This window comes from Cryptomeria japonica, chromosome 4 (genome assembly GCF_030272615.1).
Source record: "Cryptomeria japonica chromosome 4, Sugi_1.0, whole genome shotgun sequence".
In the NCBI taxonomy this organism is placed as follows: Eukaryota; Viridiplantae; Streptophyta; class Pinopsida; order Cupressales; family Cupressaceae; genus Cryptomeria; species Cryptomeria japonica.
In genome coordinates, this window is record NC_081408.1 from 498,526,175 (window position 1) to 498,552,673 (window position 26,499).

At 37.2% G+C, this 26,499-nt stretch overlaps 1 protein-coding gene across 3 annotated transcripts in view; it reads right to left on the reverse strand.

Annotated features, from left to right (window-relative positions):
- LOC131060365 (uncharacterized) overlaps positions 1-26,499 on the reverse strand; it is a 237,039-nt gene that overhangs the window by 180,052 nt on the left and 30,488 nt on the right. For all 3 annotated transcript variants that reach the window (XR_009372348.1, XM_057993547.2, XM_057993548.2), the window contains exon 6: positions 12,770-12,934. Coding sequence is in view for 2 of the 3 variants with exons in the window: in XM_057993547.2 (XP_057849530.1) it covers positions 12,770-12,934 (165 nt within the window). In the remaining variant the exon portion in view is untranslated. The remainder of the gene's footprint in view (positions 1-12,769; positions 12,935-26,499) is intronic.

A 26,499-nucleotide genomic window follows, 5' to 3' on the forward strand; every position in this document is an offset into this window, starting at 1 on the left:
GTTACAAACAACAGAAAATCCCTTGCCATTGATGTCAAAGGGGGAGAAATTGGAGACAGGGGGTGCAATCTGGATTGTAAGGTTGCCATCAATGACAAAGGGGGAGATTGATGCAAGTATTGTCATTGATGTCAAATTAATTGAAAGCAAGAAGCATCTAAAATGACATCGCAGAAAGAATGAAAGTATCTAAAATATATCCTAGAGTCGGGTGTTGGTTTGGAAGTTTCCTGGCAAATCAGCACGATGAAGCAGAAGATTACAGTGAGCATGATTCGTATCTATATCATTATCTGAAGGCAAAAATAGAAATCAAATGAAAACTATTAATGGAAAGACTTTATAAATAATCCGATATATTTATTACCCAATATATAATATGGAAAGACTTTATAATTATCGGCAAATATATTAATATAGCGGCAAGTTTATTAAAGCGAAAAAATGTTTTGATAGCGGATGTATTAACCAAGTATTTTTTACGACACCTCATGAGCGTTAATATATTGAACAATATTATCAGCGACACACTTTAAATTAATTAAAGCGGAGATAGATATGGAGCGGCAAAATTAAAAGTGAAAAATAAATCTCGAGAGCAAAAATTATTGAACTTTGTGTTTTGCGGAACGAACTTAATACCGGCTGGGAGAAAATAATATCGTAAATAAATTACATACCTTATTTTTACAATACATATTATCAGGCTTCATTAAGTTCGGTGGTTTGTTTATTATGAAAAGTATTGTCTAAGGTATAGTGGCATAAGAGTTTATTAATATAAACAAAAGTGTTTGGCAAACAAATACTCCCGTAAAAAGTTTATTAATAGAATTTAACAAAAAGAAGTTATTGAAATATTGAAGGATATGACTTTTCAAACTAAAAGTCATGTTGGTTTGCAACCGGTGGAACTAGCACATATATATATATATGAATTTTTAAAAATGCTTTGAGAAGGATGTTGATATGCTGGATATATATACTTTGTATAAACTGTGGATTTTTGAAAGTATACCTCACGTAGGTGAAGTAAGAGGTGTGCAAAGAGAAACATGAAAAATCAGTCCTAAAAGAGCATAAGTTTAGAATATAATAGCAGATATATAAACTTAGCACATGCAGATTTGAAATAAAGAGTAAGGCAGATTTATGATCAGCTTACAGCAGATTTAAGAAAGAAATTGTGACATATTTGTATGAAGATGTGTATGCAGATTTAAAGAGTGTTACCATTGTCCATCATCCATTGTTACAGCAACATGTTCAAGATGGAAAATTAGATTTGTGAAGAGTGAGTTGGTGCTCACAATTTCAGCAGAGAGAGTTGGTGCTTCCAGTGGGTTGGTGCTCACAAAACAGAGTTCGGGGGTTGGTGCTTCCAGTGGGTTGGTGCTCACAAAACAGAGTTAGGGAGTTGGTGCTTCCAATGGGTTGGTGCTCACAAAATTGTAAAAGAACATAAATATATAGCATTCATTTTCAGTGGTTTTCTCCCGCATTGGGTTTCCACTTAAATCTTTGTGTTATTGTGTTCATATGCAAAATTATTTTTAGTGATTGATTCTATCATATAAAATATTGAATTGAAAAGTTTCATTATACTGATTCACCCCCCCTCTCAGCATAACATCCTCAGATAATCATGAATGTAATTGTAATGAAGATGCAATCCAAAACTCCTTCCTTATTTATTTCATTTGACTATCAAAAGGACATTACATAGGCAGCGATAAGATCAAATACATGGACTGTTATCATGGACCATTTTCAGACTTTTGAAGACACATGACTGCAACTGACATATACATTCAGTCCTCAAATTTCAATGAAATAATAATGCCAATAGAACCTGGAATCAATCGCTTTGAAGAAGCAAGCAACATCTTGGGATTGGAAGCCTCCAATGGATGAATTCGACCCCCTTAGTAAACTCGCCCCTGCTGCTGCAAATGTGGTCTGAGGTAATTATGTTTAACAGCTGTAAGCCCTTCAAACCTCCTCCAAAATGATCGCCCTTCCTTCTTAAGCACAGCACTGTCCTTAATTAAAGTTTTGATGCCAAATTGTGGAGATGTGACCAAATTCGAATGGTGAGAGCTGACTGGTACGATTCTGATTCAGACTGATTAATTATTGATTTGCCCACAATATCTCCTTCCAATGTCTTCAAGAGGAATCACCTTTCACCCCTGAGAATATCGCTAGCCTCATAAGTGAGATTTCATGCTCAAATGTAGAGGAATGAATAGAATCGAGGGTTTGGGGGTTAGCAGCTCGACTTTCCTTCAGACCTGATATATGATCAGCATGTTCACTATTTACTCCAAATGCTCCTCCAGTGAGATCAATTACTCTTCCAAACCAAAATCGATATACAATGAACACTAAATCTGCCAATCTGAAAATCCAACAATTCGTCCACCATGGCAAACAGCAAAACTCGATAAGCACACTTAGCAAGAGTGATATGTCTCCCTCTCACAATAGCAACCCCTCGGAAGATCTCTCACCTCCTCATTAATGCTAACCATCGGGAGTTTTCATTCCCAAATGATTATCTGCAGAAAACCCTTCAGCTTCACAAGTCTACACAAGAAGAGATATTCACAACAACTGATGCCCAACAATGAATCACCTTACTCTATTGATTCTTTTCATATCCAATCATGTGATTTCTTCTAGAAAATTCTCTTCTTATCCTGTAGGTACACTTTATTATTATTTTATTACACATTAATTTAATTGCACTTTTAAAAATAATATCATATTATAATTAAAGTGCACACGTCTCGCAATACGTGTAATCTCCTTATTTCGCCATAGAATCAAGTAGACGTGAGATGTGAAGCCGTGAATCACTGCAAATCGACCCCCTAATCAATCATCTTGGCCTACGAGGGTCAAGTGATAGGCCAATCCCATGAATATCTGAGGACTAATGCGAAGGGGACATTACAACTTGGACGTTTTTTTGGTGCCTTATCGTTTTAAAGAGAGCCCGAACTTGATTCTTGTTTCGCCTTCTAACACTAAGCACTCGGTATTTGTCTCGGCACTGACAAGGGGTGGGGATCAAAAGCAAAACAATTTCGTTTTTCCCTCCTAAGCGATTCAAAACACGAGATTTTTACTGAGGCTATTCTCAACATTTGCAAAGTCGATAAAAAACGATCCACCAGAAGGCTCGAACTTTACCTTTCAATTTGCTTTTGTCATTATATTGGCATCTCTTTGAGGTTCTTATCAAGCTCAGCAAGGAGCAATAGATCACCAAACACGGGATTCTATTGGCTAGAGCAAGTCGAACAACTACTTTGTCATGGATCTTGGCCTCAGTTTCAGCATTAGAAAGAAAGAAAAGTAATTGCTTTATTGGTTTTAAAGATTCATCCTAAATTTGACCTCCTCAAATGCCTATCCAGTGGAGTTCGAGGTTGATAAGGAAAGAAGCAAACAACTTACGACTCTGAACACAGCATCTCTTCTCTCGCGGAGAGGCTACAACAAAGGGGGTCCCCGTCGAGGATGTTGTCAAAGCGCAACACAATCAAGGCCCAATATCTGCTCTTCTTGAGGGATTCTACCTCTTACAGTCCACTAGATCTAGTATCTTGTTCATGTCAAAGTCCCAAATCGGAAATTCCAAATCTTTATGGGAGGATAGCAATGAATGTCAAGGGATCCGAATTTATCACTAAAAGAAGGGGAGCTAAGACCAGCTGAGGAGAAATCATCAAGCCCAAGCAACTATGATTTCAATGTAACAAACTAGTGTCGAGTGTCACATGACATGAACAAACCATTCGAATTAAACATCACTATTATTGCTTCTCCAAGAGATATAAATAGAAGGGCCTTCCTCCAACTATATAAATAGGTATGGAGTTCCTCTTCTTTACCACCTTTCCTACCAATTATCCTAAATATTTGTTGCTCTTTTAAAGGAAATGGTATTTGGGACTCAGAATATGAATGAGGAGAGCATCACAATCAATCCCAACTAACAATGCAAACCAGACCAAAAGAAACCCATTCACAGCTCTGCCCCAAATAGCCCTCAATCTCAATCAACTATAAACCTCCCCTATATATAGATATGGGGCCAACCATCTACAATAGGTTTTTTGTTGCTCATAATCTAAAACTTTAGTGCATTTGATCTGAAGTACGATCATAGAAGTTGGACTAAGAATGTCAAAAGAGGTTTCACAATGTCAAGGAGCTAAAGTGACTTAAAAATGTGAATTCATCAAATTGCAAGGTATTGCGAAGCATGAAAAATTGTGATGAAGTTGGCGGAGTGTTTGGTGTGGTCCTAGACATCTCAAGGACTCTTTGAAATGAGTTGCAAACCTCAAAATGACCTAGAAAACCTTATTTTGTGAATTCCACAATTACAACAAGCAGCGAAAGTATCACCTACCACAACAATTTCATCACGATTGTGGCAAAAACACAATCTCCTCTCTAGAAAAAGTGGTTATTTCATAATTATGCAAACAAAATGTGAAATGTAAAGGGTTTCGTCAATTGATCATACCTTTTGGATATCTCGTCTTCCATTTTCGATGTTGAGGAGGCTATAGGAAGGTATATGAGGACTATAAGACAGGTTAGGCATGTTAACTCATTTTGGATCCTTTAATTTTCATGTTCCTCTTGGTGAAAGAAAGTGACTTACTTTAGGAGTTCTTTCTGTTATATAGTCTATTATTGATACCGTTATTTGTCTGATTCATTACTTAAGAAATAACATATTCTTTCATTTATATTTCTGTCTTAATTATGATTTTTACTGTTGAAACATTAATCAGAAAGAATTAAAAGTATTATAAACACGGAGCAGTTCACCGTACCAGGCTATAAAACAACAGTTTTTGTTTTTCTTGATATCTTTACACGGATATCCTTTTTTTCCCTTCTTCGATGCCGCCCAAATAATACCGACCCCACCTTTTTAAATCCGTTAAGACTAGAAGGCACATCCATTGATTACGTGTGCTGAAGGGTTACATCTCTTTCCTTGGGACATGATCCTCTAAAGAGTGGTGTCCCTTTCTAAAACTGCTTCATTTTAATCATACATTGTTTATTACAAATGTAATCGCTGTCTTAATGAAATCGTCTTAGCATAGTTCTCATAGAATTATGTGTATGTGAATATTGACATATACAAACAATAATGAATTGCTGAGATTATCGAATAAACTGAATCCCCTTAAATAATGCAATTTATCATCAATTAAGTGTAAGGTAAAGAATAATAATAGTAATATTATGAAAACATTGTTAGTTAATGAAACATTAATGGAGGGATATTACATTCCGCCCTTCCCTAAGATTGCTTGTCCTCAAGCAATTTAAGGTTTGGGTGCTCAAAAATTTATGCTCCTTCCCATGCTGCATCTTCTTCAGGTAGACCTTTCCACTTGATCAAATATTCTGGAATGACCTTATTCCTTAATCACTTTTGCCTCATGTTGAGAACTCTTTCTGGCTCTAGAATTAGCTTCCCTTCATCATCAAGTGGGGGCATTTCTTCACTCAGGGTGATTTATTGCCCAAGGACTTTCTCCTGTCATGATACATGGAAGACATTGTGGATTCTGATGTTCTCAGGTACCTCTAATTCATTAGCTACCTCTCCAATCTTCCTTAGGATCTTGAAGGGTCCGTAAAATCGAGGCTTGAGCTTTTCTGCTCCAAACTCCACTAGTCTTGATTGAAGATTGCTTGTAAGGTGAAAGCCTTAGGAAAACCAAATCTCTGATTTCAAATGTCCATTCAATGTGATTTTGGTCAGCATAGATCTTTTGTCGATTTTGAGCAAGTGAAGATTGTCTTTAAGAGTTTTGATGATATCTATTCTCTATTGTATGAAATCTCAGGCTTTGGGTACTCGGCTTTCTAGTAGAATTAAACTGCCAAAAGAGGTTGCCTCATAACCATACAAGGCCTTAAATGGACTCATCCCTATTGAAATGTGTTGAGTTGAATTGTAACAGTACTCACCCATGTGTAACCACTTAATCCAAGCATTTAGTTGACCAGTGACATAGTTTCTCAAATAGCCTTCAAGCCATTTATTAACGATTTCAGTATGTCCGTCTATTTGAGGATGGTAGCTGGTACTAGGAGTCAAGTCCATCCGTTCTTGCCAAAAAAGACTAAGGAATCTGCTATCTTTGTCACTGATAATATTTTTCAGTAACCCATGTAATCTGAACACCTCCTTGAAGAAAATTTTTGCTACTTGGGGTACTCTGTATTTAGTGGATATTGCCATGAAGTGAGCATACTTGGTTAGTCTATCTACCACCACATATATACAATCTTTTCCCTGGACTTTAGGAAGGCCCACTATAAAGTCCATGGAGATACTTTCCCACTTTTGATCTAGTACTGGTAGAGATTGAAGAAGACCTGCTGGATGCATTTGCTCAACCTTGTTCTTTTGGAATGTCATACATTCTTGGACATGTTTCAATATATCCTTCTTAAGTCCTTTCCAAGAATATGTTTCCCTCACTTGTTTATATGTTTTGTAATATCCTTGATGGCCTACTAAAGGCTTGTCATGGAATTCCTTAATGATTCTTGTCCTCATTTTTGAACTGGGTGTAAGGTATATTCTGCTTTTATAGAGGATGAGTTCCTCCACTACTTTATAATCTTCATGTTGTATGTTTCCTTCCATGATGTCATTGGCATGGGAGTCTTTGGCATATTCTGCAATAATGGAGTGCTTCCAATCTGCTGTGATATTTGTTATGGTACATACGTGGGACCTTCTAGACAATGCATTGGCTAGCATATTGTTCTTCCCTTTAACGTACTCTATATCAAAATTGTAAGCTTGTAGTTTGCTTACCCACTTTTGCTGACGATCGTTAAGATCCCTTAGTTTTAAAAAGAATTGCAAGCTTTATGATCAGTTTTGACCAAAAATTTGCCACAAACCAAGTATTGCCTAAATTTTGCCAAGGCATGCATAATAGCCAATATTTCTTTATCATAGACAAAGTAGAACCTTTCAGTAGTAGTGAATTTTCAGCTTTCAAAAGCAATCGGATGGTTATTCTATATGAGGACTGCTCCAATGCCCTCTCCCGATGCATCACATTGTAGTTCAAATGGTAAGGAGAAGTCGGGAATGGCCAAAATAGGACATGAGCTCATTACCACTTTGAGGTTTTCAAAGGCTTGTTGAGTTTGTTCATTCCATCCGAAAACTCCCTTTTTGGTTAGGTTTGTGAGGGGGGCTGCAATTTTTGAGAATCCCTTCACAAACCTTCTATAATAACTGCATAGTCCCACAAATCCTCTTAGCTGAGTTAAGGTTCTGGATTTAGGCCATTCCTTAATAGCCTTGATTTTCTCTTTGTCAACACTCACACTCTGCTCACTGATCTTGTGGCCTAAGTATTGAATTTCCTTTAATCCAAATTCACATTTTGAAGCTTTGGCATATAGTAATTCTTGCTTAAGAATTTCTAATACTTCATCAATGACCCTAAGATGATCCTCCCATGTTTTAGTTTGATCCTCATATAGTGATTCTTGCTCAAGAATTTCTAATACTTCATCAAGGTTCTTTCGTTTTGTTCTATTAATGTCTTGGTTGTTAGCTCCATACATGTCCTCATCTCATCGCCTGTTGGTTCAGCCATATTATTATTTTGATTGGGATTGGAATTTGCTGTAAGTTTTCTCCTTTCCCTCTCTAAGGCTCTTTGTGCCCTTAGGCTAGTTTGCATCAACCTATCTTTTCACAGGATGGCAGGATATAGCTCTGATACCAATTGTGATGTCCCCTACTAGGTATAGGCATGTTTAACAATAATTAATCTATTCAATACATTTATGACTTAAATTAAATTAACTAGGAGACAATTCTGTTCTTAGTTCTTCCTTAACATGAATCAAATCTGTCATGTTCCCTATTTGAAGCTACCATAGTTTCCAATAATTTATCAATCATTATTGAATAAATTGACAATTTATCATACTAAATAATTAATTCTATCATTCCTAATCCATAATTCTTAATGCAACAATCAACCCTTGTTACTACCTAGTCCTAAGGAAGAAGGAGATGATTATGTTGTCAAGGCACTTAGAATCCAAACTACAATAGGTTTGTAATGTCCCCTAATTAGTTATACTTTAAATTAACTTAAATTTGCCCAAATCTAAAATAGGTAATTAAGTTTTATGGGAGTACCTTTGTATACTATTTTCCTGCAATACAAAATTAGAGAACATATATGAAGTAATACTTATAAACTGAAACATATGCTAATGAATTAGATTGAATGATATAATTTTTTAATGTATTAATTTCCATTAGTATTATATTTATTAGATAGAATCAGATTATAGGTTAGTTGCCATTTTGTTATCCAATTTCTTAGTGCACTAGGGTAGGCTAGCTAGATAGGGTGTCCAAGAGATCCTCCATCCTAGGCCCAAGAGCAGATGCCACATCCCTCTTGGCTCCACGTGGCAGGTATTAAGCATCCACCATGGAGTGGCATACCCAGTGAGGTGTCCTATTACCGTTCCCCCTCATCACAACCCATCTCCTCTCTTAAGCCCAAGAACAGATACTACACCCCTCTTGGCTCCATGTGGCAAGTGTTAGGCATCCACTATGGAGTGGCGTACTTAAGAGAGAATCCCTCATATACAATGAACCATTTGTGATATTCTAATGAAGTTATATTTATTATTCAATTCAACTCATTACGATAATCAATTATGCTTGACATAGTTATTACAATTATATTACATTAGTGTCTTATATTAGATTGTCATCGATACTTTCTGTTAGTACTACTTTGTATCAGTATTATTCAATATTTGTCATTGCTGCTTCTTCATATATTATTAGCACTTGTACAAATTTCCAGTATTATAACAATTTATACAAACTGAATTTGATTGCCTTATTCCTTCTGGATTCATTAACAGATATATATACATGTATCATGTCTAACAGTAATGTTATGTGTAATCATTTCAATGCTGTTTTTATAATTATATATAATTTGCCTTTCCAACTTTATATTCTATTAATTGTTATCAATTTGATTAAGATTATCCACATTAGTTTATATTAAATGATGCACATATAGGCTTTTAATATATATAAAATACTGGCTGATATATTTTAATATTAATTCAGAAAGTCATACATATACATACCTGTCACTGCTCTTACTTTTCCTTCCTATCCTTGCTGGTATTCTTCATGATCTGTTATACCTGTCACTGCTCTTACTTTTCCTTCCTATCCTTGCTGGTAGTCTTGATGATCTGTTTTTTGTATCCCAAATTGGGGGTGCAGGGGAGGAGATATTTATCCTACCCCCATCATGGTGGAAAGCCACGATACTTCCTATTTGGTAGCGCCCCTTTTTGAAGGGTCGTTACCTTCTTACCTGACCGAACCCTCCATGAACCAATTTGGAGACTATCCAACCCGCCGTTTAATGAAAGGTTATCCGGCCTTGGTGAATATAAGATTTAATCAGTTAAACAAATATAATATATGTTTTAATACAAAAGCATCATTCAATATTGTTAATGTATATAATATAATATATATTGTTAATATATATATATATATATTGTTAATGCATCATTTTTAATATAATGTACATTGTTCACATAATAACATCATTCAATATACAAAATGTATATAATATCATTTTAATATCAATGTAATATAATATAATTTTAATATGATTTTTACATATTTTATGGCAAAAATAATATTAATTATTTCTATGTCATGTCCCCTCCTTGATTGTTATATATACATATATCCTAAATGAAACAATTATTGTTAATATTTAATATAATAATTATCAAGAAATGATTATTTGAAATTTATTTATTTATATTATTATTTAATTAATAATTATTACTAATAATATTCCAAATAATTGTATAAGCCTCAACAAAGGTAACCCATGTGAAATCCGCATACACTCAACAAATCTATCGCAAGCATCATATCCAAATATCTTCAATATCGTTGGCATGGCAGGGAATAATAGGAGACATTGATTGTGTGATAGATATCGATTTGAGATAAACTTATAATGGACAACCATGCAAGTCATTGAGGGAGCATGGAGACATCGATAATCCAAGAACATAATCAAATATCATTCCTTACCAAATCGACAACATTCTGAATACCAATTCCGCAACTAGTCATCAGCTATGATGGTGATCGATATCAATTAGTAAGAAGGCTAATCATATGTGGGTAAGAAGACAGCAATTAACAGATATGTAAATATTGTCAGTAATATAAATCAAAAATGACATAACGGTATGATCAGCGAGTGTGGGAACACGCGAAAGTATTTAGTTGTTAGCAAGCACTAACAATTACAAAGGGTTAGTCATTAATCCTCACAAGTTAACATACAATTAGTAGGACAATTTACTTATGAAAGAGGCGCGATTGAAGTAAAGTAGCAGCGGTTAAAGTCATCAATAATATTAAGCACAAACCGATGATAAGGATTAGGCAACGATAGTTGTGGTAAAAAGCCACGATCTCTTGTGAAGAGATATGAAGGAGAGAAAGGTACGACTTTAGATATGTAACCATTCGAGGGTAGTGGATACATAAGGGGATTCAAATCACGCATTAAGGGGGAGAAAAAAGAGGAGATAATATATATCATCTGGCAGCACCGATCAGAACTGTTATTAATTTGCAGACAGTAACATCCTTGTTCTTGATGGTATGCATGGGGATGTCTTTATTAAAAATGCTTACTATATGAAGCTTGATAATGATATGCAGAATTTAATAGTAATATTGATTTAGACTGCAATAAGTATGACAGTCATATTCAATATCTAGCAGCAGACCAGATCTGACGCAGCCACCAATATGCCAAGTACTAACAACTTATGTTTTAGGCAATGGTGGTATTAGTGATTTAAACAAAAGGTAATTAACAAATGTATTAATAATTGGTAATTCATAGATATGTCATTAATAAATATATAAATTATTTATAATATAATATAATGTATTTATTTGTTTTTATGTTCAAATCAGTATACATATATCTATATATATATAATAGTTTTGTAATATCAAGAAGATTATATATATATATAATGTCTTAATCAGACAAATAAAAATATTAGATTGTAAATCAGAAAGAGCTCACATAATAATAAACAGTAAGAAGAATCTGTTTTTATATAATCCTTGCTACTGCTGTCAGTACTCAAAAGTTGGGAATTAATATGTTCCAAAGAGGGGTGATCTAAATCCAATTGATAGGATGAGCCCAAGGCAAGGTAGGGATCAGTGACCCAAAAACCTTAAGGGCATGGTCCCAAGATAGGTAAGGGCTTGGATCTGTAAACTTATTATGGATGTATGATAGATGAACAATTTACTTATTAATTAATTAATTGATTGAACTACGGAATATCATTGATTGGATTCATTTTTAGGTGAAAATGTCTCCTAATATATTTAGTTTGAGTCGTGAGTATATTGAAATAGATTTATTATGGTTAAAACATGTCTAAACCTAGTAGGAGACATTACATTCTACTATAAATGGGGGGACATGACAAGGTTCCCACAAAGTTTACAGATGCAGGCCTTTACCCTATCTTGGCATCATACTCTCAAGGTTTACGGAAAGCTGATCCTTACCTTATCTTAGGATCATCTTATTGGCTGGATTTAGACTACCCCTCCTTGAAAACCATTCAGTCCCTTCCTCATAACTACTTAATGTTCACTTACTTTAGTCGTTCTTTCTGTTATATAGTCTATTATTGATACCGTTATTTGTCTGATTCATTACTTAAGAAATAACATATTCTTTCATTTATATTTCTGTCTTAATTATGAAATTTACTGTTGAAACATTAATCAGAAAAAATTAACAATATTATAAACAAGGAGCAGTTCAGTGTACCAGGCTACAGAATAACAGTGTTGTTTTTTATTGATATCTTTACATGGATATCCTTTTTTTTCCTTCTTCGATGCTGCCCAAATAATACGTATCCCCCCTTTTTAAGTCCATTGAGACTAGGAGGCACATCCATTGGTTACGTGTGCTGAAGGGTTACATCTCTTTCCTTCAGACATGATCCTCTACAGAGTGGCGTCCCTTTCTAAAACTGCTTCATTTTAATCAAACGTTGTTTATTACAAATGTAATCGCTGTCTTAATGAAATCATCTTAGGATAGTTCTCATAAACTAATGTAAATGTGAATATTGACATATACGAACAATAATGAATTACTGGGATTATTGAATATACTGAATCCCCTTAAAACATTGTTAGTTAATGAAACATTAATGGAGGGATATTACACACTCGCGATACTAAAACTATTTTAAATCATATATTTCATCAGTCTTAAATCTTACGCACTACACTCTCCACATGTATCAATACATAATTATGTTGAGCTCATATGTCTTTACCTCCAAAAAACACATCCTAACAAACACGATACCTATGATAATTATAATCTTAATGCATACTGCGGTAACTAAAAAATCTGACAACCTTAAGGAATCACAAGTTGTTTCATATGAATGATGCAACATAATAGTTCATGTGTCTTAATTATTCCTAGACCATGTTTTGTGGATAAAAAGTTTATTTAATCAGTTCATTATGCTACCATTTTCTTTAAAGAAATCAGAAAACAGGATACTAATACACATAAACAGGAGATTTAGAAAATATACAAACTTGTGAATGATCGAGTCCAGTGTTGAAGGGACTAAAGGAAATAGTCTTCTTGGAAAATGTGGGGGGCTTCTCCCCAAATAATACAGGAACCAGGTCTGCTGCTGGCCCCTTCTGCACACCCTTGCTCAACGTAATAATGGTATCCTTTAGTCTTCTGTATGTCACCTACAAAGTCATCAATTTAGAACCAAAGATTCATTATATTGGCAGGAAATTAATTTTAATGCAACTAAATTAACTGTCATAAAGAATTTGCACAAAATACTTAAAAAGAAAACAATAATCAATAACATCCAATTCCTTTGGCTGAGAGAAGATTCTCAAAAGCATAGTTCTGATTTCCCTCCAATAATTTTTTAGGTCATTCACTTCACTAGCAACTAATCAACCATCATTAAAGGAAAGACAAAGTTACAAGAATATTTGACTAAACCAAGTTGTATGCAGGGTGCTAGGAGGAAGAGTTGGCTGTGAAGGTTTGTTCTTGACAAGCCACCAGTTCAGGCCCTATCATAGACCTCACAAAAACCCTAACGTGCAATCTGGTATTCTTATTTTTGCACACTATGAAGTATAAATGATAAGTTGTTTAAGATACAAATATGCCTTAATCTATAAATTCATGGGCATGTAACATCCCAATAATCCATTAAAGAGTGTAAAGGTTGAAGAGCAAATCTGAGAAAAAAAACCAAGAGCAGATTAAACTCCTGGTAAAAAGAAGAGGCTGCTCCAATGCATTTTTGCGGAGGAAGTAGATCTTATTAAACAGAAATCAGGTCCAAAGTCCAAACATCCAGTAATGATAGCAATAAGAATGTGCAATAAAATACCATGAGATACACATACACATCACACAAACACATAGCAATAGGTATAAGATATGCTTGCAATACATGCTTAATTATCTGCTCAGCATTCCCCAATGAGAAGTGTTCCACCTATTAAATGATAGCAGTAAGAATGTGCAATGAAATACCATGAGATACACATTCACATCACACAAACACATAGCAATAGGCATAGGATATGCTTCCAATACATACTTGATTATCAACTCAGCATTTCCCAATGAAAAGTGTTCCACCTATTAAATGAATCCAATGGATGGTCTGCTCTATCGATGTCTGTGTGCAAACTGAACCATAGACTCAAAATGAAAGGAGTTTCTCAAATAGACAAAGGGCTTTCCAATCTCCTAATTCCTCACAATAATCTAAAAACACATTCAAAGGCTTGGTTAACAGTTAACAAACATGATAACATCAACTTATCATTACATATAAGATGTTCAGAGGAAGCATCTAAATGCAGTGTCTTTCTGTTGTTGGGGATGTCCATTAATGTCCCCTTCTCAGTGAGGGGAATTTCAATGGGCCATTAGCCTATTCCGGAGACCCATAGGCTAACTAGAAGCAGAAATTAGGGTTTCCCACTTTTGAGGAGGTCTGTGTGAGCTGTTTGATGCTTGACTAGTTCGAATTCTACGATTTTGATTGTGGATTCCTTCTGGGTTTTCTGAAAGCTTCGTAGAGGTATGAAATGCATTTAGTACCGGGAAGAATTCTGAACTTACTATTTTTAGTAAGTTGGTGGCCGTTGTCAGGATTTCTAAGTCTTTCTGGGCTTTCTGAGCTCATCTTCAGGGTTCGAAGAGCAATCTTTTTGGAGTTGTTTTCAAGACTTACTATTTTTAGTAAGTGCCATTTCTACTATTTTTAGCAGTTCAATGCAGAGCTCCAACCCAGTCAGTTTTGTTGGTTTTCAGCACTTCAATTTCCGATTCAATTTGGCATTGATCAGTCTTGATTTGAAAGTGATTTATTAAATATTAATACTTTATCCTAAGTTTAATATTTAATTATTATGTTGAACGACTTAGGAAAGGGAAAGTAAATTTTATTCAAAAAATTTATTAATTATCCTAAGTCTGGCGCAAAGGATGAAAAAGTGCTCAAGAATAATGTTTTTTTATGTTGCAAATATGGACAAAGGGAAAAGTTCGAACTTTTGAGCCTAGAGGTGGGGACGCCATGTTTGGTAGATACCATGAAATGAAACTCAAATGAAATTAAGGAATTTTGGCGCCATTTAAATTTGAATTTGGGCGTATTTGGTGTGCATTTGCATTTGAATTTGGTTGGGCAAAAGTTCTAAATAAGAACCTTGGGCTTTCATTTTTGGCATCCATTATTGCTTTGATAACGCAGTGCTGCCAAAATGTTGTCAGAATCTTACCTCAAGGAACGCATACCTCCTAGTGCCTCAATTTCATGCTTGAGAGATAGTGCCTAGCTAAATGTATGACTGTTTCTCATCCAGAGGAGCAGATTGGACTCAATGTGGTGAATATTTGTGTGGATTTCTAAATGTTTTTGTTGCTGGTCGCAGAGTGTGCTAAAGTAGATTCTTGGTTGCAGCCAAAGATCCCAGACTCGGACTCGGCAAGGCCGACTCGACTCGTGACTCCGCTATGACTTGGCAACGACTCAGCAATGACTCGGCAAAATAAAAAAACCCTTGAAATTTAGAGATTTTTAATGATTTAAAACTTGTTTCATACACCCATTATTGAATAAAGCTTAAAGACACTATAACATCATCAAATAGAAGCTCTAGATCACCCTCAACCTCAGAGTAGTTTGTCTGCCTCCTACAAAGGTGTTTAAGGTAGTGTTGACGTGTATTTCGTACACAATCAAACACAGAATAAAATACCCAAAGGTACCTTATCCTCTCTTGAATAAAGCCTCTGATTGCTGAAGAGGTCGCAAAAAAATGATCAATCAAGATGACTCCAAGGTTCTTGTATGTAGGGTCTCTACGTGTGGATAAGCACCAGTGGTCGTTGTGAATGTTGTTTCATCAAGGGGCCTTACGTTTCCGAATTGTAGGAACAGAATTTCCTAAAACTAACAAGTTCTCAAAAAAAAGATCAAAAGATAGGGTTTGCAAAAGATGAATTCTAATCTAATCCTAAGAATGATTCAATGTAGGCTAGACTTGGTAAGATTTTACCAATTGCAGTATTGCCAAGGAATAACAACTCTACTGAAATTGGTGCGATCTTCTAAGGTGACTAATGATTTTTCAATTCATCAAGAATCATAGACACTACCATAAAGGTACATATCAATAGTTCAATAATGATTGAAGGTTTAAGCAATCCAAATATCTCCAGTTGACCACACAAGGCGTCCTCACAATCAGCAAGAAGCTAGTGGTTTGGAATGTGAATCTCACCAAAGATCAAGCTCAACACTTAGTCCTTCAAATTTACATACTACTTCAACCAAGAATGATTCAAGAAAATAAGCAACCATGAAAGTAGCCACAAGAATTACAATAAAACACCATAACTTCAATATTTTATTGATCTCAAAGCCAAAATAGACAACAATTGCTTGAAATTCTCTCTTCAATGCTCAATCTTGCTACAAAATAACTTCTAACTATCTGACTCTAATATCTATTTCTCCTCTTAATCTCTTATATTCTAATTACAAAATGAAAATGAGTGAGGGTATATATAGCATCCTCAATTACAACGAACGGCCCAGATCAAAAGAAGATCAATGGCTAAGATTCTGACACCTAAACCCTAATTAGGGTTTATTACAAAAAGTTCCCCTTTTATTGAACAATATTAAATGCATAGCCAAATATTTAATTGGCACAAAAATCTAGGAAACATAGACCAATGACAATTAAGGTGCCACATCATCTACAACAACCTCTCTTCTAGAACCTTGTTCCCTTTCCAATGCTCTTTCTTAGCATATGCAATGAATCTGGACACAATTCCTTCAGTCTCAGCAATAGGAATCTTGGGAAGATTCCTCATCCGTTCCTCCAAGTGGATAACTTGATCGAAGGCCTTGAGAAGAGCCGCATCCCATCCAGGTTCGAGTTCCTTGATTTTCTCAATCAGGAGCATAGCAGCGAACATTTGATCCCTTTGCTCATCCGTGATAACATTCTCATCTTTGCAAAAGATGACCTTGACCTTCTCTTCCAACTCTTGAAGATTCACATCTGTCTCATCTTCAATCCTTCTGCCAAGAATAGAACATAACACCCCAAATATCTTGTCCTGTATTGGATGGATGACCTCCTCAACTTGATTGCATTTGGTGCTGATGTCTTCGAAAAGAACTTCCTTCATCTGGAGTAAAGTTGACCACTGGAGTAGATTATGAGCCCCTCCATCCATTATCTTTTCTTGTGCTAGGATCTTCCTCGATGTTTGCCTGATTACTTGTAGAACACGAATGATAACATCTCTAGTGTGGGCAAAGCCGGCTACTGTTATCATTAAGTTGTGAATGATCTCAAGGACCTGGATGGCTCGATGGGTGGTCTGCATCATTCTTGTTGCGAATTCAACGGCTACCGTATGGGACTTGTCAATCCAAGAGCTCATAAGCTAAACCAAGCTCTTAACTCTTTCTGCCTCGCCAACTGATTCAAGGGGAAGGGCCTGCACAGGAGACACTGTTGGATCCTGACGTCCCAAAGGCTGATTGAGATGGCTAAAGTAGCCTCTCCACGCACCGACCTCTCGCTCAAGCTTTCTATTCTTTTCCATTTCTTCTTTAAGTGCCTCAAATGAATCGGTTGCCTCATCCAGTGTCTGCTCAACGGTGAGTGGACCAAGTTCAAAGGTCTCTACATCATACTCTTCTGCAAGGATTTCACCTTCATACTTGTCCACTGCTGGTGTAGCTATCTGCAACTTCCTGGACCTTGTCTCATCTCTGATCATCTTGGACATCTTGGTGGCCTTCCTCTTTTTTGTGACTCCCTGAGAATTTCCTACAAGGCTCTCTAAGTCAATTACATTATCTTCATCTTCGATCAAAATCACCCTTGTTAGCCTCTCCTTCAACTAATCTGGAATGGCGGATCTTGTCTCTCTAACTTGTATCTCTTTAGGCAATAGTTCTTCTTCTCGGAGAGGAGATGTCACTTCATCATTATTCTTGTCTCCATGTAGCTCATTAACTTGAGGGGATTGACTTGATGAACGTTGAGATGCCTGTCCTTCTTCGTGTTTATCATTCTGTACCATTGATTCCATAGATTCCTCGACTTCAGGTATCCTCTTCTCTTGTCCTACAACTTGACTTGTCCTTTTTTCATGTCGAGAAGACGTACCGGATGAGCGATCTCGATTGGCCTCTTGCTTCTTCTTGAAGGGTTCCCTTTTCTCAGGTCTTTCTTTCCTCTTTGCGCCTCTAGGATGAAGATTGCCTTCACTTACGCTTCTGGGATGAGGATTGCCTTCACTTGCACTTCTAGGATGAGGATTGCCTTCACTTGCACTTGCTCCTCCATCCATTATCTTTTCTTCCAAAGCAAAAGTTATTGGTACGTTCTGATCTCTCAACTTTTGATGTTGTATATCTACCCATTTCGAGTATATGACAAAACTGGAGCCATCAAAGCTTTTAAGTCCAAAACCTCAGGCTCGTTCCAATCTATCCTCACTGCTTTGTCTTCTCGGTCATAAGATGATTGGAGATGTCTACCACTGTCCTGAGCTTGATCGGCCACTCTGTAAACTTTGCATTTCCTGATGAAATCTAAAGGCAATCTGGAATGCATCTTTCTTTTTACTTCTAGATCACTTGAGAGATTCATCCAAAAGTCTTCTACCTGACATTCATGCTTGTACTTTCTACCAATTGTCTCTTCTATATACCCATAAGGATCAAAATTCTCCCTCAAAGCAAAGAATGAAAATGAATACAAGGCTAACTCCCTTTCTGCATCATCCAAGGCTAGAGCATTAGGACATACCTCAACTGAATTCCCTAGTATGATAGGCACAGGAATTCCATTTCCATGCCTGTGTCTGAATGCCTTCACATAAGCCGCCAACTGCCTAGTCACCTCAAGTAGCACTATCCTGTCTGTCGGATATCTTGGCAACATATAGGGAGGTGAAGGACACCCATGAACTCTAATATATGTAAACTTTTGGAATTGGATGAACCAAGCACCATACCTCTTTACAAGCTCTTGTGCATCTTGAGATAACCTATTGTGAATCCCGCCCTGTAATGTCCTGGTGATGTTCATTGTGAAGGTATCATTGACTATCTTGTAGTCACTTCCTGGTGGGTGACGCAAATGAACATAAGATTCACAAACTCTGACTTCTCCGGGTCCTCTTCCGATCACTCCTCTGTGAGGTAGTCCTGCATATTCGAAACTCCTGATCAAGGCATATATGATGTATGAACTCATGTGGAAGGACTTGGTAGCCTTTAGTCTTCTCAACTGCACGTCCAAGCAATGGCTAATAATTCTAGCCCAATGAATTGTTCCTTTTCCTTGAACTATCACTTGGATGAAGTAGAACATCCACTTCTCAAAATAGAAGGCTTGAGGAGCCCCTGTAACTCGATTGAGCAAAGTTATCAAATCTCTGTACTCTTCCTGGAAGTCGATCCTATGTGGTGTGTTGGGAATCTTGCTCAAGCGAGGACGACTTTTGAGTAACCAATTCTTATTGATGATGCTCAAGCAAGTGTCTGGATCATCTTCGTACATGGACCTAGCTCCTTCTAAGCTTTTGTAAATCATATCTTTATGTTCTGGAAGATGGAGAGTCTCGCTTATAGCCTCTTCTGAAAGGTAAGCCAAAGTGTTCCCTTCCTTGGACACGATTGATCTTGATTGTGGGTCATAATGGCGGGCACACTCGATCATCAGCTCATGGCACTGGACTGCTGGAGGGAAACCGGCCGCCTTGATGATGCCACTTTCAATTATTCTCTTTGCGACAGGTGATGGTTTTCCAATGTAAGGGACCTCTCAAAACCTCTTCACACTGAAGTTTCCCAAGTTGGTATCTCCAATGTTGCTCCACTTTGACACGATCTTGGTCTCCAATTCTTCATTCCTTTGATCTTCCTTCATGAGAGCTGGACGACTAGTGGATGCTCCTGCCTTTGGGGTCGCCATCCTGACACCTATACAACGTTTAATAATGAGCAATATAATTTTCAACGTAGGAATATAGATTAGAAAGGAAGATTTAAGCTTCTAATTAGGAAACTTCATGATAAATCTTTGAGTTATCATTTCCTAATTAACTATGCAATTTCAAAAAATCTTGAAATCCAAATTCAAAATTTCGACATTGGACAAAGGATGACTTGCCATACCTCCTCTTGAATTAATTCTAAAAAACGATGCAAGAATAAGGTGAATTTGCTAGGCAAAATGTAGATCAAGACTCCCTTTAGCAAAATGCGCCTCCTTTAGTCTTCACAAACATTAATTCCACCACCACTAGCCTCCAACAAAGTTCGCTCCAATTTGGACCAGATTTCGCACTTCTTCCTTGCTTCTCCAAATCGCACTTGATACAATGAATGAATGATTGATTAAAATCGCTCAACACACCCCTATTATATAGGCGCTCACCACTTCATTTTCCCATAGGCCGACTTGGTGAAAATAGGCCAAAATAAACAAAAAATTAATAAAGAAGAAGGCCGACTTAATTAAGCAATGAAAATGACACCTCAAGCGCTCCCCTTTTAAATTTTAATTTAATAATAATTAATTTCAAATGCCTCATTTAATAAAAAAAACGATTTTCCAAGGCTTAAAATTAATTATTAAATGCTATGCGCTTTTCATTAAATGCCAATTTAATTAAAAAAAAATTTAAAATATTTCGAAGTTTTTGGGTGAACTTGGCATCTAGTGCGATTTGCTAAAATAAGGCAAAAAATAATGAATTTTGATAACATCGCTCTGGTCCCTTGGAGAGGGACAGGAGCGCTCTTGTATTTTAAGCCTTGCATCTTTTGTTTCCACGTTCAAAACTTCATCCTAGGTGTCCAAAATGGCATTTTTTATAGGAGTCTTGAGTTTAATTCACTTGGCTTTTAGAAGGGACATGCCTTAGGATAGTTTCGCCCTGGTCCCTTGGTGAAGGACGAGCGATTTTTCACTTTGTCCTTGATCTTTATCTTTTCAATCGCCAATTCAAGTTGGGGGGTAAGCAATGATCTCCATTCGTCCCTTCAGTGCATGTTCAACTCGCTTTTTGCAAGGCAAAATAGGCTTTCCCAAGATTTTCGTCCTGGTCCTCCAGTGAAGGACAGGAGCGATTTTTGCATTTGAGCCTAGGATTGTCAAATTTTGGAAGCGATTCCTTGTTCATCATTTTTAAAAAGGTATATCTCATCTTGCACCACCTTGCCTTGGCGTGATTCTGGAGGAACATTAATGGTTTTACAAAAATCACCCTAGTCCCTTGGAGAGGGACAAGAGCGCCTTTTAGTTCATTGTGCAAACTCTCGATCACATCAACCTCCAATTGCCTTCAAAGCATAAAACATCATCCCCCACTCGCTCTTGAGTCTTGAAAGCATTTCAAATGTTAGGCAAATAGGCATATGTGGGGTTTTCGCCCTGGTCCCTTGGAGAGGGACAGGAGCACCTTAGCTAATTGTCATCGAAGTTTGTGGTCTCTGCAACTCTATTTCACCCCGAAGCTCTTCAAGTGTCATTCCAAACTTGTGCCTTGGCCTAGGTTCGTCCCAATTTGGAGAGAAGAGATAGTCCTTTAGATCTTTCGCCCTGGTCCCCTGGAGAGGGATTTGCCTTGTTAGAAAATCGCTCTGGTTCTTTGGTGAGGTACAGGAGCAATTGTTGCCTTTTGGGTTGATTCCTTCCTTTGTGGCCTACTCAAGTTATATTCAACGGACAGAACACACTTCCCTTGGCCTCTTCAAATCGTAAAATCACTTTAATCTTGCAAGGGTAATGTAAATTTGAAACTCAAGCTCCGGTCCTTCAGTGAGGGACAGGAGCGAATTTTGCCCTCTAGGCCAAATCTTTTCGCTTTTCATCTCGAAATCTCTTTGCTCGGGAAGATATCATCCTATTACAAGCTATGGACAAGAGTTCAAGTCCAAAAAAAGGTCCAAAAAGGGATGTGTAAAGAAAATCGCCCTGGTCCTTCAGGGAAGGACAGGGGCGAATTCTTCCTAAACCTTCAAATTTCATCATTTTTAAACCTTCAAAATCCTTAAAATCGTCCAGTCGCATCCAATTAGCTCCCCTGGAGACCCTACACAAAACAAATTAAAGAAGTCAGAGACCAAAATGCACTAAAAAACATTTTCGCCTTGGTCCCTGAGAGAGGGACAGGAGCGATTTGACCTTTTCTAAGCTAAAATATCCACAATTTAGATCTTCAATCATTTCACAAGGCATAATTGGGTCATCCTTAAGGCCGGGAACCAGTTAGCAAGCCTTCGCAAACAAGAAATTGCACTTAGAATGAAATTCACCCTGAGCCTCCAGTGAAGGACAAGAGCGATTTGTCTGTTTCAGGCATCATCTCGCCTCCAAAATTTGATCAAAACTTACCTAGGCAAGAATATACAATTCCATCTTCAAAATGCTAACACTTAGACAAAATTTGAATTTTCCCTCAAAAAACCCTGACTAGACCTAACCTGAGACATATCTGACTTCCTGACAGGCTCATCCTATTTCAAAAGTCACAATCTTCGGGAGGATGCGTAATAACCTTCAAAATTTGACTGAACTCGACTTGAAAATATCCAAAAGAACCCCCTAAGGCTTAACCCTAGCCCAGACAACTCACTCACTCACTCAAAACCCTAAAAGTAGAGAGAAGAACAGGCAAAACCAAAAGCAAAAAAGAGGGGGTCCCCATTTTAATGGGGTGATGTGTGAAATGGTCACAACAGGTAGGTCCTGGATGACTGAGTAGCCATAGTCTCCGCCTATTAGGTGCCACAATGATCAACATCAGTTGTGCCTGTGTCGGATTGTGCTTTCGCCCCTTCGAACTTCGAAGCTTTAACACCTTCTGTGATTTGGAGAGTTCGCGATTTTTTTTTAACCTGCTGTAGCGTTGGGCGTTTTGAAGTGTATTTCGCGATTTGGAGACAAACTTCGGAGTTCTCAACGTTTTGCATTTATCGAAATTTCGGACCTAAGGAATGATTCTACTTATTTCGGAGCATATGGATGTTTTCGCTTATTTCGCCGCCTTTCACTTTCGGCTCTAGGGTCCGATTTTGAGGATTAAATGTGAATTTCAGACCAAAAGACGCATTATGTAAAATCGACGCTCTTTGGAATTTCGGAGCAAGGGTCCGAATTTGGGGTTATAAAGCGAACTTCGGACCTAAACACCTTTTTTGCAACTTTCGACGCTCTTCATATTTTTCATATTTCACCCCAGGGTCCGAAAATGAGGACTTTAAGTGATTTTCGGAGCTTAAAGCATTTTTCGCGATTTTGCCATTATTTTGAAATTTCGGAGCTGGGGTCCGAAATTGAGGTTTTAAGTGTTTTTCGGACCTTAGGGTCTTTCTTGAAATATTTCGCGTTTTTTACATTTTCGCCCCAGGGTCCGAAAATGAGGACTTCAAGTGATTTCGGACCTTATATCATTTTTGGCAAATTTTAAAAGGAACTTCAGACCTAAATGCGTTTTTTCAAAACTCGATACACTTTTCCATTTACCCTCCAGGGTCCGAAAATGGATGCTTAAGGCGAATTTCAGGCCTTTACCATACTTTTGCAAACTTCGGAGCTCTCAGCACCTTTTGCGATTTGCCATTATTTTGAAATTTCGGAGCTAGGGTCCGAAAATGGGTGCCTAGAACAAATTTCGAACCTGGAGGAGCTTTTTGCAATTTTCGCCTTATTTCACATTCTCCAGTTTTCGCTTCAAGGTCCGAATTTGAGCATTTCAAGTGAATTTCGGACCAAGTAATAGATTTTGAATTTCGAAATTTTCGCCCCAGGGTCCGAAATTCGGCCCCCTGGGCGATTTTAGCAACCTTTTAAACCTTGTGAAATTTTAACCTTTGGCCTCTGGGTCCGAAAATGAGGACTTAAGGCGATTTTGAGACAAACTTCGGCAAAATTTCAGACTCCAGACCAGCTTTCGCCAGGTCTATAAACTTGGATTTCGAAGGCTCCAGAATTTCAAGGCATTCGGGCGAGTTTCGCAGTCTCGGCATTTTAGTCAGGAAATTCGATCCTTCATCAGCAGGCGAAAATCATCCTTTACTCCAATCCCACAAACATCGAAGAGACAAACCTTACGCAATCTACTTCATAGTTCTTCGTGCAAAAAAACAGCGACTTTGGTCCTCGTGCGACCTTTAGACATACTACTCTTGCTTGGCGGGCCTCACCAATTTCCATCACCTTACGCCTATCCAAGGCGATTTTTAAAATTTCGAACAAACTCTCGGCATTCGTGCCCGAGGGCTAGACTAGCCGGATGGATTCATCGGCTCATTTCCTTGATATCATCACTTTACGGACCAGTCGCAGACTCGCTCGAAATGATGCGAGACACTCTGCGCGAAACTTAGCAGGGCAAAGACGAAAGGCTCAAAACGGGAAGGGGGACCCTATCGGGGACAGGGAGCATGTGCAACGCACAACAAACATTTTCTGATTCATAGCATTGTTGTAGCATTTGGGTAGTTGCTGTATTGTCCATTCCAAAAAGAATGAGTTCTTCAATAAGTTGTAGTTTGTTCCGGGGTGAATAAAGAAACAAGCTTATCTTTTGAAAGTGGATTTATTCTACCCAAGATTTTTTCCCCACATAAGATCTGGGCTTCCATATGTGTGATGCTGTTCTTCTTTCATGGCATAGAATTTCCATAGTTAGCTATATGGGAAAAAAATGTTGTGAATTAAGCACTAATTTTCAGTACTAGCAATATATACATGCATTTCAGCCATGTTAATATTGCTTGCAAGCAACCTATAGCTGTAATTTCATGGATTTCAAAAATGGGAATGTCTATATCAGCAAATAGCTGTAGTTTTCCTATAATTTAAATCATACCGGAATTGATTTTAGTAGCAAGACATTGGAATTGGAAATTAACAATTAAAATATGGTATGCAGTGATTTATATAATCAATAATCTGTGAAATTAAAAATCAATCCTCCTAAAGCCTAGAGGAATCATAAAGGCAAATGCTAAATTAAAGATATATTTGGAAAGTAAAATATCTAAATAAAGGTCAAAGGAAACATAAACGCTTTGAAAAGAGGATGCAAAGCAAGAGTATTTTGTATTAGCAGTAGTATATGGGATATACTTTATTGCTGTAGTAGAATAATGATAATGAGAGGCACGCTGCAAACATTATATTTCTTCAATCCGTAAAATGGGTCATAATTCACAATCAGACAATTAGGTGTATACAAAATCAATCAGAGAGTCATTGCGGGACTTACGTAACTTGACAAGGAGATCGGTTTCCATCAGTTGCAGGAGTTCAAATGTTTGTTTTAAAGGTCAATTGCCACATTGGGATGTTCTGGACCATCTTAAGGTTGTCCAAGGAATGGTGTGCAGGATGTCAAGATATGTGGTTTTTTATTTATGACAACTTTGCTGGCTTCCACAAGCAGTGAATTCCCATTGACCAAGGCTATCTCGAATTCACCCTTGGCAAAAAGCACAATTCCATCAACCATAGCATTGTCCAAATTGTCTCCTAGCAAAGAAGTGATTTCACCTCAGTTCAGATTGTAAATGCAATGTGAAGGGTTAGAATCAGTGCTCCCCAAGGACACGTCCCCTATCCTTTTACCCCCATCCCCAAGGCTTGTGTTAATGTGTTGTTATCTTACTACAATGTATTTGACTGATGCATGGTGAAATAAGGAGCTTCTTGATCACTCTCACTGGAGCTTTTACCTTTTCAGGTTTATCCAAGGTAATTTTTTTTTGCAATCATTGTTATGTATTTCCATGTGTTTCCATTTACTGTTTGAGAAGAGCCACTAGGCTAAAATCCATTGATGAGCAGTCAATGGAATATCCACGTGATTTGAGAATCAAGTGGTATTGAAGCAAATTAGAATTACCTATTGGCATTGGTTTTTCAGTTGCTTGGTGAAATTCTAAGGTTATAAACTTATAACCATCATTTGGTTGAGTGGAAATGGTGGTTTGGGTCCATTTGAGGCTGACAATTGTACTATGGAGTGGAAAATAGTACAAAGAAACATGGCCAGAGAAGGAGACAGAGATATGGATGATGGAGAAGAGAGGTTTAGAAAGTTGGAAGAGGATGTGGCAATGATCTGTAAGTCTATGGCAAAGATCGACATGTTTAAGAATGCTCTCCAAGCTATAGCTTAGAAATTGGATATAGAAAGGGAGCAAGAATGAAAAAAAACAGCCCCAAAAGACTGAATTTGAACTTGCTGATGTGCAGAAATAAGCAAAATACCAGTTGATTATGGCTCTTTTGCTTAAGGTCTTTCCTCAGCAATTTGAAAATGTGCATTCTTGTTCCATGTAAAAAGGCACTTACAGGCAAGGATGCAGCTGAGTTGTTTTCCACACATGTAAGTCCACTTTGGCTTGCCCAAAAGTATTATATCAAAGAAAGTTTCAAGATTCCCAGGAAAGTTTTGCTATACATTGTGGAAAAAGAAGGGCATCATTTGAAATGGTCTGATGCTTTCTATCCATAAACAAATGGGCAGACAGAAGTGGTTAATAGAAGATTGATTATGTTGTTAAGAAGATACAATTAGAAGCATCCAAGAACATGGGATGAGAGTCTTGAATACATTCAACACTCCTACATCTAGGCAATACATACTTTTACCAATTTGCCAGCATTTGAGACATGTTTTGGTTACCTACCTCCTATTCCTCTAGATGTTGTTATGG